At 35.2% G+C, this 16,288-nt stretch overlaps 1 protein-coding gene across 5 annotated transcripts in view; it reads right to left on the bottom strand.

Moving 5' to 3' along the window:
* FUT8 (fucosyltransferase 8) overlaps positions 1 to 16,288 on the bottom strand; it is a 216,763-nt gene that overhangs the window by 113,731 nt on the left and 86,744 nt on the right. For all 5 annotated transcript variants that reach the window (XM_079767553.1, XM_079767554.1, XM_079767552.1 and 2 more), the window contains one exon: positions 5,040 to 5,462. In XM_079767553.1, the coding sequence (XP_079623679.1) occupies positions 5,040 to 5,242 (203 nt within the window). In that variant the 5' untranslated portion in view covers positions 5,243 to 5,462. The remainder of the gene's footprint in view (positions 1 to 5,039; positions 5,463 to 16,288) is intronic.

Here is a 16,288-nt window from a genome sequence, read left to right as displayed (position 1 = left end):
CCTGCACACCCCCCACCGGGGATGTGCCGGCAACCAATGTACATGCCATTGACCAGAATCGAACCTGGGACCCCCCAGTCCACAGACCGACGCTCTATCCACTGAGCCAAACCGGTTTCGGCTAGACTCACTTTCCAACTTTCTACTTGAATAGATAGGTTCAACAAACACATCAAACTCAATCTCTCTAAATCTCATCTTGAACTCTTTCTCTTAATAGATTCACTAAATCAGTCAATGAAGCAGAGATTACGGTGATGGTTAAAATCTTCCAATTCAACTGAATTTCTCCTTTTCTTTACCACTCAACTGGAGGCCGGGGGGGGGGGGGGGGGGGGGGGACGGTGGCGGGGAAGGGAGGTACAATGGGAGAAAAAGCTAAAACCCGAAGAACCAGATCTTAGAAAGGGCAAGAACCAGAACAGCTCCAGGGATCTAGGTTCAGGAACTAAGGGAAATCCCTCTATGGCAGCAACATCAGTTCAACCGTTTTCAATCCAGGTAGAGTACTTTTAGTTCCAAGTAGAATGTAGTATGTAATGGCAAACCCTATTCTTGCTGTAATAACAACAACAATACAAAAACAAACAAACAGATAACTTCTAAATGTAACTTTTTAAAAAAGCCATGTGAGGTATCTAAGTGCATGATTATATTAACTAAAATTCCACAGGACAGTAGTCTGTAATAAGCCATGTTCTTGCTTAGGGAACACTTGCTGATTCCAGATACAATGTGAAGCACAGGCTTGGGTCCCACAGAAAGTGTGAAAATTTGGAAACTGCAGACGCACTAAACACATACCCAGTTTTCTCCATGGACCACTTAATGAATTCTGGGGCTTCAAAGGAGGCTAGAGAGCAACTGTTAAAACAGACTGAAATTTCTCATGGCCTTGTGATATGAGATTAAAAGAATAAATTTAGAAAGTAAATTAAAATGTATAACTAAAAGTCTATTATAAGTGAAAAAATAGAATAACAATAAAAAATTCCATCAATTCAAAAGAAGGCAACAAAGAAAAACTAAAAAGAAATTAAAAGATGGGTCAAATGGGGGGGGAAATAATGTGGCAGACTTAAATCTAGCAATTATATTAAATGTAAGTGAACAAGAAAAGGTTATCACTGGACAAAATAATAAGATCCAGCCCTATTCTTAGAAGAAACACTTAAGGACACAAGAAGGTTAAAATTAAAAAGATAAGGAAAATATGCCATGCAAACCATAACCAAAAGAAAGCTGGTATGGCAATATTTATACCAAATATATTAAACTTTATATCCAAAAAAGTATTATGACAGTTAATAAAAACACTTAATAATAATTGAAGGGTCAATTCACAGAAAATAAAATACATGTAATTTACATTCACCAAATAAATACAGAGGTGCATATACACCCAATGTCAGAGACTTTACTCATTAGCTGATAGAAGAAGCAGATTATAGAAGTAAATAAATCTATATTAATTTAGAAAATATTAACAACACAATTAACCAAACCAACGTAATTGTTAGGTCTGCAGAAGAGCAGGCCAAACAACAGCAGAATATACATTTTCCCAAAAACATTCACCAACATGTCTTTTGCTGAGCCATTTAATAAATTTCAAAGAATTAAAATGATACAGAATACAAGGTTAGATGGTTGAAGAACAAAATAGAAATAAAAATTAGAAATATAAACTGAATAAACCCACTTAGAAATTAAGCAACACACTCCAAAATAGACTGTGGGTCAAAGAAAAAAAACCATAATAGAAATTTTAAAATTCTTTTAATTGAATGACATTTAAAATAGGACATTGTCAAACTTGTGGGATACAACTTAAAGCTCTGATTAGAGAGATATTTAAAAAGAAGCAAGGTTTTAAATCAATGATGTAAAATTCTTTCTGAATAAACTTCAAAAAGAACAGCAATAAAACCCAAAAAGACTATAAGAAAGAAAATTATCAAACTAAGAGTAGAAATCAATAAATCAGACATACAAGAGGAGAAAAACAACTAGAGATTGGTTCTTTGAAAAGGTATGTAAGTAGATAAACTCTTAGCAAGATAAAAGGAGAAAACACAAATGAATGAAAAAGGGGAATTACTACAGATATTACAGGTAAGGAGAAGAAAATTTAAAGGGCATTACTGAACAACTTTATGCTAATTAATTTGAAAATGTTGATAAAATGGGCCCATTCCTTGAAAAAATACATCTTACAAAAACTAATGGAAGAAAAACATAGAAAATCCAATAGTATAATTACAACTAAAAAGATCATAATTTAAAACCTTCTCACATGTTCCCTTTCCCTTCCAAACCCAAATTCACACCCCCCCCCAAAAAAAACAACTACAGGCCCAGATGGTTTCACTTATGAAATTCTAACAAAGATTTAAAATAGAATGAATACCAATTTTATTCAAACCCTTTTAGAAAATAGAATTGGACTGTGTAACCTGTGTAACCTTGATAGCAAAACCCAAAAGACATTATAAGAAGGAAAAATTACATTAAACATGTCTTGTTAACATAGAAAAACTCCAAAATAAAACACTGGCAAATTTAATCCAGCAACATATTAAAACGTTAATACAAACTCCAGGAAGAAATACCTAATTATCAGGCTGGGAAAGCTAGGGATCTTGACTAAAAATCTCACTACAATATTATCACCTAAAAAAATTAAGATATTCATTGTTAAAAATATAATTTTATTCATTTCTAAGAGGAAGGGAAAGGAAGAGAGATAGAAACATCAATGATGAGAGAGAATCACTTATAGACTGCCTCCTGCACACCCCTTACTGGGGATTGAGCCTGCAACCCCGGGCAGGGGCCCTGACCAGGAATGGAAGCATGATCTCCTGGTTCATAGGTAGACACTCAACCACTGAGCCATACCAGGGAAAGATATTCTTGATAGAATAGGAATAATGGATGCAGAGTTGCAAAAATAAAACCATATATAATGAAAGGTTTTAGATAGATGGCAAGTGTTCTATGCACTCCAATCCATTCAGTTGCTCATCACTCTAGACATGAGAGATGAACAGTTACACAGAAGAGAGCCAAGAGTAAATTCTCCAATCAATCAACAGAAACAAAGACATCCCCCCACTTTCCAATACCAGCTTCTCAAACAGAGCAAGTAACATATGAGTTGTGAAAAACCACATCAGTTTTCTTTCTACCCATCATCACTGTTCCATATATTTCTATTGCCTGGGACAAATTTTCCCACCAGAAGCTTCATGCTTGGAAAGATTACTACATAACTTAGAAAAACAGGTAATCATAAGTTAATTATGCATTCTTTGTGGTTTGTAAATTTACAGTTTAGGGCTGACAACTAAATTCCAGAAAAAAATTCTTCTACCTTCCTGGACCAAACAAAAAAAAACAAAAGAAACAAAGAAACAAAAAATCCTTATTAATAGGCCATGAAGTCAAATTTGAATTTTTTAAAGTGGTATTCTCAAAATTAATGAATCTAGAAAAATGAGGATTTAAATTAAGAGGAAAGCTGTCAATTAAGTGCTCTTTATATTTTATAAATCCTGTCTAGTTCTGCCATCTGTACAGTTTAAGGTTCACTACTCAAGGGGTTTCTGAACAAGTTTCGATAATTTTCCAGATGTTTTCTGCTAAATTTCAATTCTAACTGAGAGGCAAAGTGGCAGGTTCAAATTCCCAAATGCAAAGATTCTGTGAACTAATAGCAATTTCACTAAACATTAAGACAAAACAATTACTAAACATTAAGACAAAACAATTACTAAACATTAAGACAAAACAAACATGAAGCATGAAAAAGTATTCTATAGAATAGCAGGCCAAGAATGTGATGATTTCTAAATTTTAAAAAGAAAGCTTATTGCATGTATACTTAATATCCTGGCAATTAACAAGTAAGAAAGGTTATCTGGGGAAAGCCAAATAAAATCAAGTAGGAAACATGAGTAAATAAGCTCATATATCTTGGTACAAAAGCAAACATATTCAATAATTAATTTAATCTAGATTAGCATCACCTCATGCCTAGAATAATACTGTGTCTCCCAGTTAATTTCACTACAGTCAGGTACATGCCTCAAATCCATTTCAAAAATCTAAATTTTCCTCAAACATTTTCACTGTGTCATTCCTCAGCGACACTATAGCTCCCTATTATCTATCAACCAAGTCTAAACTAAACTCTGGTTGTTCGGGACCACTATGATTTGTCCTAATTTAATCTATCCAACATTATTTCTGAAGATGAGAATGGTGGATTAATTATGGCTACAAAGTCTCTGCAATTCCTCCCTTCATTTCCTGAATGTAGAGTGGCCCTTTGACTAACACAGACTAACAAAATATGGCAGAAGTGACAGTGTGCAACTTCTGATGCGTGGCCTCAAGAGGACTTTCAGTTCCTGCTCTTGCCTTTTTAAGGTAAGAAACCTGGGCTGTCCTGCTGGATAAGCCATATGGGAGGGAACCAGCTGATGGTCCAAACTAATCACCAAACTTGGACACAAGGTCATCTGGACTGTCTTCTAACAGATATATGTCATATTTTTTAATAGACTAGAAGTAGCAATGACAATAATTTTCTAGATTCTAGATCCAGTTATTTTATTTAAGGATAAATTTTTTGTTTCTTTATTTTAGTGTTATAGTTTAGAGTAGCTCAGCCTCTCAATGATAATGTTTTTGTTATAGTCCATATGATAAAAAATTTAATAGACACTAATTTAAATCATATAAAGTTTACATTTAATGTATCAAAATTCCAAAGATAATTATAAATTAAATGTAAGTATATAAATTAAATGGCATAGTTTTTCTATATTAAAATTCATATGTAAAATAAGATTGGCCACTATTGAGAAATTCACTATTGAGATATTGGTATAAAAAGTACCTTATTAAGATAGTTAAATTTTTGCAAAAATAGTTTATAGAAATTAAGTATTTTTTAATAGCTAAATGAAGCCCTGCACCTAAAAGCAAATTACAATATTTCATCACTCTTCCTTCAGTTTTTTAGAACCTACCGGAGAGATTCAGCCATTCGCCTCAAATCTTCATTTTGCTGTTTTAAGCGTTCAAGTTTTGCCAGAATCTTGGACAGTTCTCGGCTAGAGTGATCAGGGTGGTCATTATCTCGTACCAAATGGCCACCTATATAAAACAGCAAGGTCCCCCAGGCAAAAAGAATGAGCATAATCCAACGCCAGGAACCAGTCCATGGCCGCATTTTCAGATTTTCAACTCACTCCCCTGGCTTTCTGGAGCTCAAAGAATCGCAAACATCTTAACTGTTTCCTGTTAGTGCAAAGGTAGTAGCCTTCTGCTGTTTCAACACATGATGATTCAGACAAATTAGTGTCTCTGGTAGTCCTGTAGTGAATCTTTCAAAGATGTCTTCTGGTATGAGTAGGAAGCTTTATTGTCCTGTGCTTCATAGACTCTCTATGCTGTGGAAAGAGTAAGACACGTATTTATTTAGGATATATAGAAATAGCATATGCTGAGATTCATGGAGTTAAAGAAAACACATTGGTGTTGACTGGCCAACAAGCTGGCAAATAACTTAAGTGCCAATAATAAGAAGTAAAAAGCAAAAGCTTTTAAGTTTGCATATTAAATCAACCATGTACACCAGGGCTCTACCAGATAAATTAATTAACTCTAAGCCTGAAAGTCCTCTAAGCTCCATTATCACCTTACTTTCTTATTTATATCATTGTGCAACAGGTCATGTTTGAAGAATAAAAGATTGTACATTTGAATAATCAATCAAACTAAACAAAATGTATTCAACCATATCATTTTAGTTAATCTTCCCATTATCTCAAAAAGAAACATGTTCTCTTTATGAGTGAATTCATTCCTATAAGATCTCAACTCCATTCTCCCTTCATCTCCCTGCTCAGCAGCCATTTTACCACTTAAGTTTGCAGGTGACAGGCAAATTGTCACTTTTAGGATAAATTCTAAAAATGACATACATATTAGCCAAGCAAAGGTTATCAGGGCCATTAAAAAGCTGGCAACCACTCCAAACATCACAACAAAGGCTCATATGGATTAGGCTAGATTACTCCTTCCTCAAATTTATTTACTAGTAAAAATACCAACAATTGCAATAGAAGTCTAATATCAGTTAAATCTTAGTAACTATCCATCTTAAACTACAAATGCACATGCTTTCTCAAGCCTGGTTATGGGTTTCATTTGTCATTTCTCCAGGATTAGGCTTAGAATTCCCTTTGGAAACAAAGCAATTTTCTCCCCAAAGAAAAAACTTGCAAGCAAAGATATATCTGATACTTCCAGGGCTACATTAAAAAAAAAGTCTTATCTCCAGGCAAACAAAAGAGAGAAAATAAATATTTTCTATATACAAGATTGATTATGATGGAAACTTGACCACTAATTAAACAGTTATGAAAGACTAGATAAAAAAGTTGGATAAGAGGCTTAGAAAATTAGAGCACAGAGCTGCCATTTTTCTACTTCTGAACCTCAAATCTCAATTGATTTTAAATGATTAAATATTTAAAGAGAAGAAAATCTCTTCAAATGAGGTTCTAGAAACATTCTACTTCCTTCCCATTTATTCCTACACTATTTTCCTCATTGTTACTGGATCACACTAGCTAAAACAAAGAATAAAAAAGAATTATATTCACTGAGAATTGTTTGAAAACTAAGTAAAAAAGCAATAATCCAAGTGAAAACTTGCTGTTTTGTTTGTTGTTTTAATAACTATTCTTAAGTCTATTGAGAACACTCTCTTGATGGACCACTTGCTATTCTGTCTCAAAATTCTTTCTAAAGCCCTTCTCCTCTAATCACAGGTACCCCCATCTATTTACTAAAATGTAAGAATAAGTAAGTCTATTCAACGTCCCAGGTAAAAGATTCAGTCTACTTTTCATGATATATAGAAAAAATGCAGATATTCAGGGCTTCCTGGTTAAAAACAGATTTAAGAAATGAATCCACTCTGATGATAAGGGATGAATTTAATTACGTTAACAAAAGAAGTTAAGTATTAAAATTTGAGTTAATAATATTTGTGACAACATATCTAACACTATAAAATGCTATCATACCGTATACTGAAAATATACCCTACTTAATTCCAAGCTATACCAATAAGATATTAAAACTTTTAAAATCTTTCTCTTCACAGTAAAAGTTTACTTAGGAAGATAACTGTAATAAAGGAAAATAAAGAGTTTCCAAACAAGAATCATTTAAATAATAAAAAGATGTGCTGTAACATTTTACTTAGAATTATAACCAAAAAATTATCATAAATATTCAAAGCCAGCGAAAGTATAACATAAATTGAATACAAACAAAGGTTTACAGAAAAATAAATTTTGTTACACAAAGTACTTTAGGTTTTTATAAACCACCATCAAAAAGCCAAAATATTCAATTACTATATTTCGCAGCACTATTGCTATTAGATGAGTTGTAAAAAGCAAGAAATTATTGTAGGAGCAAAAATGGTCACTTTCTTAATTAATAGCATCATTTTAACTCTGTTTTTTGGAGAGAATGTTTCCCCAAACTTTATTGTTCTAGTAAAAATGGCATTAACAAAAATAAATCAAGTTAAAAACCAAGTCGTTGTCTATGTAATTTTCCTTAGCATGATTTAAAAGAGCAGTTATAAAAATTTTCCCTATCCATAATAAATGCTTGCTTATGTATATGTTTATTGTCTGAACCATGCCTAAAAAAATGTAAACTCCATGACTTTTGTCCATTTAGTTCACTGATGTATGCCAAGTACTTAGAGCAGTGTTTGGTACTTAGTGATACTAATAAATACTTTTAAATGAGTAAGTAAGTAAATCAGTGAGTGGAGTTTACGATACATAACATATATTAGTTTGACAAATGACATAGAATCCAAGCACATTAGCTTTAATTGCATTTTATGTCCCACTTAAGAAAGCAAATCTGAATGTAGACAGTGAGATAGTGTTATTTTTGTAGGGAAAACAGTTCAAAAATAAAGTTATTCATAAACTTTAGTATGTATTATTGTCAACATAAATCTTGCCAAGATAACCCCCTTAAATGATTAAAATACTGGCCTAAAAGGCCATAAGATCAGCAGTCTAATGTTACCTTTTAACCATGAGAAAATAATTTATCTTTACTTGTCTTATTTTCCTCATCTGGAAGAAAGTATGTATAGCCTTTGATATGAAAGCTACTTAATTTATTTGTGGAAGCATTTATTAGTGAAAATATCTCAAATTTATTAGTAAAAAATATTTAAACATTAACTGCATGAGATAATTTCTGACTATAATTTATATACTAGTGTTGTTGAGATTTCTTCTCAGAGTGGATTGTTTTCAAGTATTTATTAATTCATTCCTATTTGGGATTCACGTACTACCCTTTATCTGCAGAATATTAAATGGATTAAAATGTGTCAGGCTTCCTTCCACACATTTATTTAATTAGTGATACCACATTTTTAAAGGTAGTATGTATTTAAATGATTCATTTCTTTTGGTATTTATAGACGCATTGGGTTATATCTGATTAATGTCTATAACAAAAATGTAATTTTTCAAAACAATTTCTTAAATCTGGAAGCTGCAATACATCATCACTAAGTTCAGGGGCTTTAATTGAGTTACTTAAATGGAGTTAATATATATAAAGCATTTACTATAATATTTGACATGAGGTTCAACAAAAGTAATTTTTAAAAATTTTTATTTATATGTTTTTATTGTATCTTTTTAAAAAATGTATCCTGATTTTTAAAAGCATTACAGATGTCCCCTTTATTCCCCCATTGACCCCCTCCACCCCACACCCGCTGCTCCAGCTCAGGCTTTCACCTCACTATTCTGTGTGTCCATGGGTTATGCATATATGCATATACTAGTAAGTTCTTTGGTTAATCTCTCCTCCCCCCACCCCCTTCCCTCTGAGATTCGTCAGTCTGCTCCATGTTTCCATAACTCTGGATCTCTTTTGTTCATCAGTTTATTTTGTTCATTAGCTTCCACATGGCCAAGAGACATATGAAAAAAAATGCTCAATGTCACTAATCATCAGAGAGATGCCAATTAAAATAACAATGAGGTATCATATCATACCTGCCATAATGGCTACCAGCAATAAATCAACAAATAACAAGTGCTGGCAAGGATGTGGAGAAAAGGGAACCCTAGTACACTGCTGATGGGAATGCAGACTGATGCAGCCACTATGGAAATAGTGGAAATGATAGTATATGGAAAACAGTGGAAACTCCTCAAGAAATTATATGGAAACTCCTCAAGATATTGAAAAGGGAACTGCCATTTGGCCCTGAGATGCCACTTCTAGAAATACAAACCAGAATCCTGAAACACAAACCAGAAAGAATATATATATCCCTATGTTCATAGCAGCGTTATTTACAACTAGAGGCCCAGTGCACGAAATTTGTGCACGTGGGGGGGGGTCCCCTCAGCCCAGCCTGGACCCTCTCCAATCTGGGACCCCTCAAGGGATGTCCAACTGTCGGTTGGGATCAGGCCGAAACCGACAGTTGGACATCCCTCTCACAATCCAGGACCGGTGGCCAGCCTGCCTGCCTGCCTGATCGCCCCTAACTGTCCCCCCTGCCAGCCTGATCACCCCTAACCACCTCTGCCTGCCAGTCTGATTGCCCCTAATTGCCCGCCCCCCCCCCCCGCCGGCCTGGTCACCCCCAACTGCCCCCCCCCGCCAATCTGGTTGCCCCCCCAACTGCCCTCCCTTCCAGCCTGGTCGCCCCTCACTGCCCCCCCTGTGGGCCTGGTCACGCCACGCAGCCTGCTGGCCAGTCATTTGGTAGTCCCTCGCTAACCTCCCTGCCAGCCTGGTCGCCCCACACAGCCTGCTGGTCAGTTGTCTAGTTGTCCCTCGCTAACCCCCCTGCCGGCCTGGTTGCCCCACGCAGCCTGCTATTCCGTTGTTACTGTGAGGGTGTTGTGACCAATTTGCATATTACCCTTTTATTAGTATAGCTGGCTAAGGTCTGGAAACAACCCAAATGCCCATCAGCAGATGCGTGAATAAAAAAAGCTGTGATACATTTACACAATGGAATACTATGCAGCTATAAAAAAGACATATCTCTTGCCCTCTGTGACAGATGGAGGGACCTGGAGTATTGTGCTAAATGAAATAAGCCAGTAAGAGAAAGATGAATATCATATGATCTAATTTATCGATTTGAGAAAGAAAAAAACATCAATTTGTTGTTCCACTTATTTATGCATTCATTGGTTTATTCTTGTATGTGCCCTGACCAGAAATCAAACCCAAAACCTTGATGTATCCTGACAATGCTCTAATCAACTGAGCTATCTCGCTAGGGCAAAAGTAATCCTACCTTGATGTTGACAAGATATGGAGATTAAAACTATGGGTGCTAGAATTGGCAAAGCTTAGAGTATTGGTTCTGCTACATCATAGCTAGGCAATCTCATGGAGCTTCAATTTTCTTTATCTGTAAAATGGATATAATACATACTACTTCTCACACAGAATATTGGGAGAGACCTAAAATAATATATGGGAAGCATTCTACACATAATTAGTATGCCATATGTTAACAATGCTACATTATTTTATAGACACAACTATATTTTACATAATTATATACTACGTATTATTGTAGGCAATTTCTAAAATTGCTGCCAATGATCCCTGTGTCCTGTATTCATGTCCTCATGTAATCTCCTCTCCCTGCGTGTGGACTGGACCTTAATAACTTGCTTCTTAGAATATAATGATAGCATTTCACTTCTGAGATAAGGTCACAAAAGACTGAAACTTCACATTCTCTCTGCTTATTCCCTGTGAAGATATTAAGCTACCATACTGAGAATTCTATACCCAGTGAAAACAATCTTTCAAAAACTTTTCCAGAAAAAAAAGGTTGAAAAATATTCTGTGCGAGCAAAACTGCACTATAAAAATTGTACAGCGTGGTTCTTATCAATATTTATAATGAAAAGTATCTAGCACAAATCTACCATGTATTTTACCTGATTCTATACAAAACCATGATTCATTTATACAGTCATTCAAAAAATACTTATTGTGTCCCTATTACATAAAAGACACTGTCCTAGGCCAGTGGTCAGCAAACTCATTAGTCAACAGAGCCAAATATCAACAGTACAACAATTGAAATTTCTTTTGAGAGCCAAATTTTTTAAACTTAAACTTCTTCTAACGCCACTTCTTCAAAATAGACTCGCCCAGGCCGTGGTATTTTGTGGAAGAGCCACACTCAAGGTGCCAAAGAGCCGCATGTGGCTCGCAAGCCGCAGTTTGCCGACCACGGTCCTAGGCACTGGGGGTTATAGTAATGAACAAGCAGACAAATATCTCTGCCCTCAAGAGGTAATATTCTAGTGGATTCTAATTTCTAAAAAAGCCTCTTCCCAAAAAGCCTCTTTTTGCAGTATCTAACATACTGACTGGTACAATACCACTTATAACACTACTAGAGGCCCAATACACGAAATTCGTGCAAGGGTAGGCCTTCCTTCCTCCGGCTGCCAGTCCCTCTGGCACCCAGGACTCAGGCTTCCCTCGCAGCCGCACCTTCGTCAGGAAAGTTGTCTGGAAGGACGTCTGGAAGGATGTCTGGTCTAATTAGCATATTATGCTTTTACTATTATGTAGATTAGATTGACTGTTCTTGTTCTTATAAAAAAATGACCAATTGCCATGCCACTTTATTTTATCCTCACCTGTGGATATGTTTTTATTAATATTAGTGAGAGAGAGAATATGAGACAAACATCAATGTGAGAGAAACATAGACTGATCCCACAATCTTTCCAATATGGACGATGCTCCAATCAACTGAGCCACCCAGCCAGCGCAATAGCCACTTTCTTTAGCATGTGAAAATGATATTTCTAAGAATCACATTCAAGAGGCTTCGCTTTAATGCTAAGCACAAAAAAATGAGCATGTGACAATTTGCTATAGAACCAAATGACTAATAATCTGACCTGTCCTGCTATGAACTATGTTCATAAGAGGCTTGTCTCCTAAACTCCAAAATAATTCAGGATTAATATAACTAATATAAATATGTATACCCTATGTAAAGGCAATATGGCATTATATATCAAATATTTACATAAACATGCCCTTTGATGAGAAATTCCACTAGCAAAAATTTATACTAAAATGCATTTTAACATGTGAACAAAACGAATTATAAAGCTATTCATTACAAAGCTGTTTGCAATAGCTCCAAAGTGGGGGAGAGAAGGGGAACTCATAATTACCCATCAATAAAAATATGTAGAATAAATTATAAATTACTTTTCTAAAAATGCATTTTTTACTCTGATGCCAAAAAGGAGGAAAATATGACCCACAACCAATAAGAAAAGCATTCATTTTATTTTTTTAAATATATATTTTATTGATTTTTTTTTATTTTTTTTTTTACAGAGAGGAAGGGAAAGGGATAGAGTGTTAGAAACATCGATGAGAGAGAAACATTGATCAGCTGCCTCCTGCACAGCCCCTACTGGGGATGTGCCCACAACCAAGGTACATGCCCTTGACTGGAATCAAACCTGGGACCCTTCAGTCCACAGGCCAATGCTCTATCCACTGAGCCAAACTGGTCAGGGCAAAAAGCAGTCATTTTAAAACAGACCTAGTAGACAGAGATGATGTTAACCAACAAGGACACTAAAACAACTACTAAAAATATGCACTAGGATTTAAATTTAAAAATAAATACAATGTCGGGGGTCGGGGGATAAAAACTATAACAAAAAAATTTGAAAAAATGTTAGTCTCTGGAGAGGATTAAAAGTAGAACTGTAGAGGAAAAGTTAAGTGAACTTGAAGACAAAGGAATAGAAAATATCCTAATCACAAGAAAACAAATTTGTAATTATGAATGGCGACAGATGTTAACTAGACTTACATATTGTGATCATTTCACAATATATACAAATATTGAATCATTATATTGTATACCTGAAACTAATACAATGTTATGTCAATTTAAATTTTTTTCCAAAGAGAAAACTATCTAGAAAGAAAAAATCTGATTGTTGATAAAAAAGAAAAATTTTAAAGCAGCCACTGTTTATAGCACTTATCTTCAGATACAGTATATTACAGCTTTCTATCATCATGAACTGAAAACTGTTCAGATGATAAAATTCAAATAAAAGTCATCCATCAGCATTAGTAAGAAAGCAATTTACATCATTGGCTTCAGGGCCAGTTGGAAATCTACAAGCATTTCCCCATTTTGACATTCAGCTTGAATAAAGATTTCTTGGAATAATACTAGTCAAACTTAAGTTAATACTGAAAATAAGCTCAGTCATGAGCATGTACAGAATCCCCAATGTATTTTAAAATACAAATACTTTGGAGGAGAAAATAGTCACAGGGGAAAATACATAAAAGGTAAAAAGCATGTCCAGGGACTTCTAATCAGAATAATGCTAGGACAATGGAACAACATTTTTTTAAATGACTAAAATACAAAAATATGACAAAAATACACTTTATTATCCAGTGTGACTCGATGCAGTGGAATAAACTAAAGAATTAACAGAAAAATATAATCATTTATTCAACAAATCTAATAAATGACTACTATAATATAACAGAGGTTAAGTAGACTGTTATGTTCTAAAGGCTAAAGGTTAATAAAGGGAAATATAAATAAAACTTTTAAAGAAAAGCTAACTATCCTCTCTAATAAAATGGTAATATGCAAATTAACCATCACTCCGCTACATAAGCCACGTCCACCAGCCAAGCCACGCCCACCAGCCAATCAGGGTGAGTATGCAAATTAACCCCAATCCAAGATGGCTACAGCCACAGAGAGCAAGGTTTCCTAGGTAACAGAGGAAGCCAAGCTTTCCATAGCCGTTGCAGGCCTAAGCCTCCACTCAAGCTACAAAGTTTCAATTATAGAAGGTAAACAAATTCAAACAAATGGCGGCAGAATGGAGCTTGAGAGAGCAAGCCAGGGTTGCCGGCGGCAACAGGGGAAGCAAAGCTTTCCGCACACCCTGGCTGGGCTCACCTGCTTAAGGCTACAAAGTTTCAATTGTAGAAGGTGAATTAACTGCCACATAAATGGCTGCCACCCCGGAGGGAGCAGCAGGCTTGGCTCCGCCCCAGGCTACAAAGTTTCAATTGTAGAAGGAAAATAAATTCCAGATACCAGGGCCTCCCCTTGGGTTGACAGGGGGTGTGGCCAGCCTTCAAACCACCACAGGCCCCTCGCTCAGACCGCCCCACGCCCCAGGATCGGGCCTAAACGGGCAGTCGGACATCCCTCCAGGAATCCCAGATTGGAGAGGGTACAGGCTGGGCTGAGGGACAACCCCCCGCCGTGCACGAATTTCGTGCACTGGGCTTCTAGTCAATTATAAAGTACAATTATTTAAAGAGCCATATATATATATATATATATATATATATATATATATATATATATATATATATATAATTCAATTCTAGATTAACATACACCCAACACTATATCTTTAGTTTCTCATTTGATCTCAATTCATTTTCAAACTATGTATTATAGTTTATTTAAAATCTTTCTTACTATACAGCCTCCATACTAGTATATGGAAAAATAATAGTTGATAAAATTGTATGTTTATTATTTTAAGAGAGTAGGAAAAAAGCAAGTAAAAATACACGGTGTCCCCAAAAAACTGTATATACACTTTAACAGCTAACAGCTCAATTTTTAAAATGAAATGTATTTTAATAAGCACTGCCTTTATAATTATTCAAAGTGTGTGTATACATTTTTGGGAATACCCTACAGTAGCACAAATTAATCTGGCCTTTTAATGCTAGTTGAAATCAACTTTTACTTATGTAAAAGTGCTAGGTGAAACCAACTAAACTGAAATGTAGAGAAGAGGGATGGTGGGAGAGAAAGGTTCGGGAAAGAGGGGCACAAGAAGGGACAGGAAGGGAGGGCGGGAGAAGAGAGAAAAAAAATTTTGCACAGCTCCTACCAAGATTATAAAATTCAATTTTCTTTCATTACTTACAGAGTCATCTATCATACTTTCACACTGCTTATCAGTAAGGTCACAGTGTATACACATATGAATTTAAAATGCCAGACATCCTGAATACATTGAGCAAAAGTACTCTTATTTATTCCCTGAAACCAGTCGATATCTTAGAAATTAATCAACCTATTTGCGAAGTACAAACACATAATCACATTTATGAGGTTTCTATCAGGAGTATCTCATTCACATTAACTCAAGATAACACACCAGGTTGTATTTACTGATGCAATTAATTTATACTATTCAAATGGATCCAAAAATCTTGCTTTGGCAACATTTCCTTTGGTCCTGAATAAATTAATACTGCCCCCCAAATGGTAATATTAATAAGTTAAAATAAAATACATACTTTACCATTTTATCTGGTTATCAAGTACACTAATATGTACTTGATTGGCAGCATGAATAATAGAAAGAGCAACCATTGCAAATCAATCACTAGCTATAAACATATTGTTGGGCAGTTTACCCAACAATAAAATGGGAATAATAATATATCTTCATCACATGAAATAATATATGTAAAAGTGCTTTGTAAACTGTACCACAGTGTAAAAATATCAGTTACGCCAAGCCAGTGTTGCTCAGTGGTTGAGCATCAACCTATGATCCAGAAGGTCACAGTTCAATTCCCAGTCAGGGCAAATACCTGAGTTGTGGACTCAATCCCCAGCAGGGGGTGTGCAGGAGGCAGTGCATCAATGATTCTCTCTCATCATTGATGCTTATTTCTTTCTCTCTCTCTCTCTCTCTCTCTCTCTCTCTCTCTCTCTCTCTCTCCTTTTCTCTCTGAAATCAATAAAAACATATTTAAGAAAAAAATATATCAGTTACTATTATCTTTCCCTTGTTCACTAGAAACTAGGTATATCATCTTCTGCCAGTTTCCAGAAAAGGCCAAGTTCTTATCTATCATGGGGTCTTCTTTCTTCCTGTTTCTTCTACCTGAACTGCAATTCCTTTGGTTCATTCATTCTTATAATTCAGATCTCTACTTAAATGTCAACTCTTTTAAGAGACAATCTCTGACAACTTGCATCAATTATAACATGCCAGGATACAAGTAAGAGGAAACCCAACTCAAAATGGCATTAAAAATAAGAAAACTTTAATTACTCAATTAAGAAAAATGTAGCTAATCAATCACTCTGTGAAACAGTCAAAAATCT

Source organism: Cnephaeus nilssonii, assembly GCF_951640355.1.
Source record: "Cnephaeus nilssonii genome assembly, chromosome: 4".
NCBI lineage: Eukaryota > Metazoa > Chordata > Mammalia > Chiroptera > Vespertilionidae > Cnephaeus > Cnephaeus nilssonii.
The sequence above is the reverse complement of the archived record's forward strand: the minus strand, read 5'-3'. Positions and strand labels throughout refer to the sequence as shown.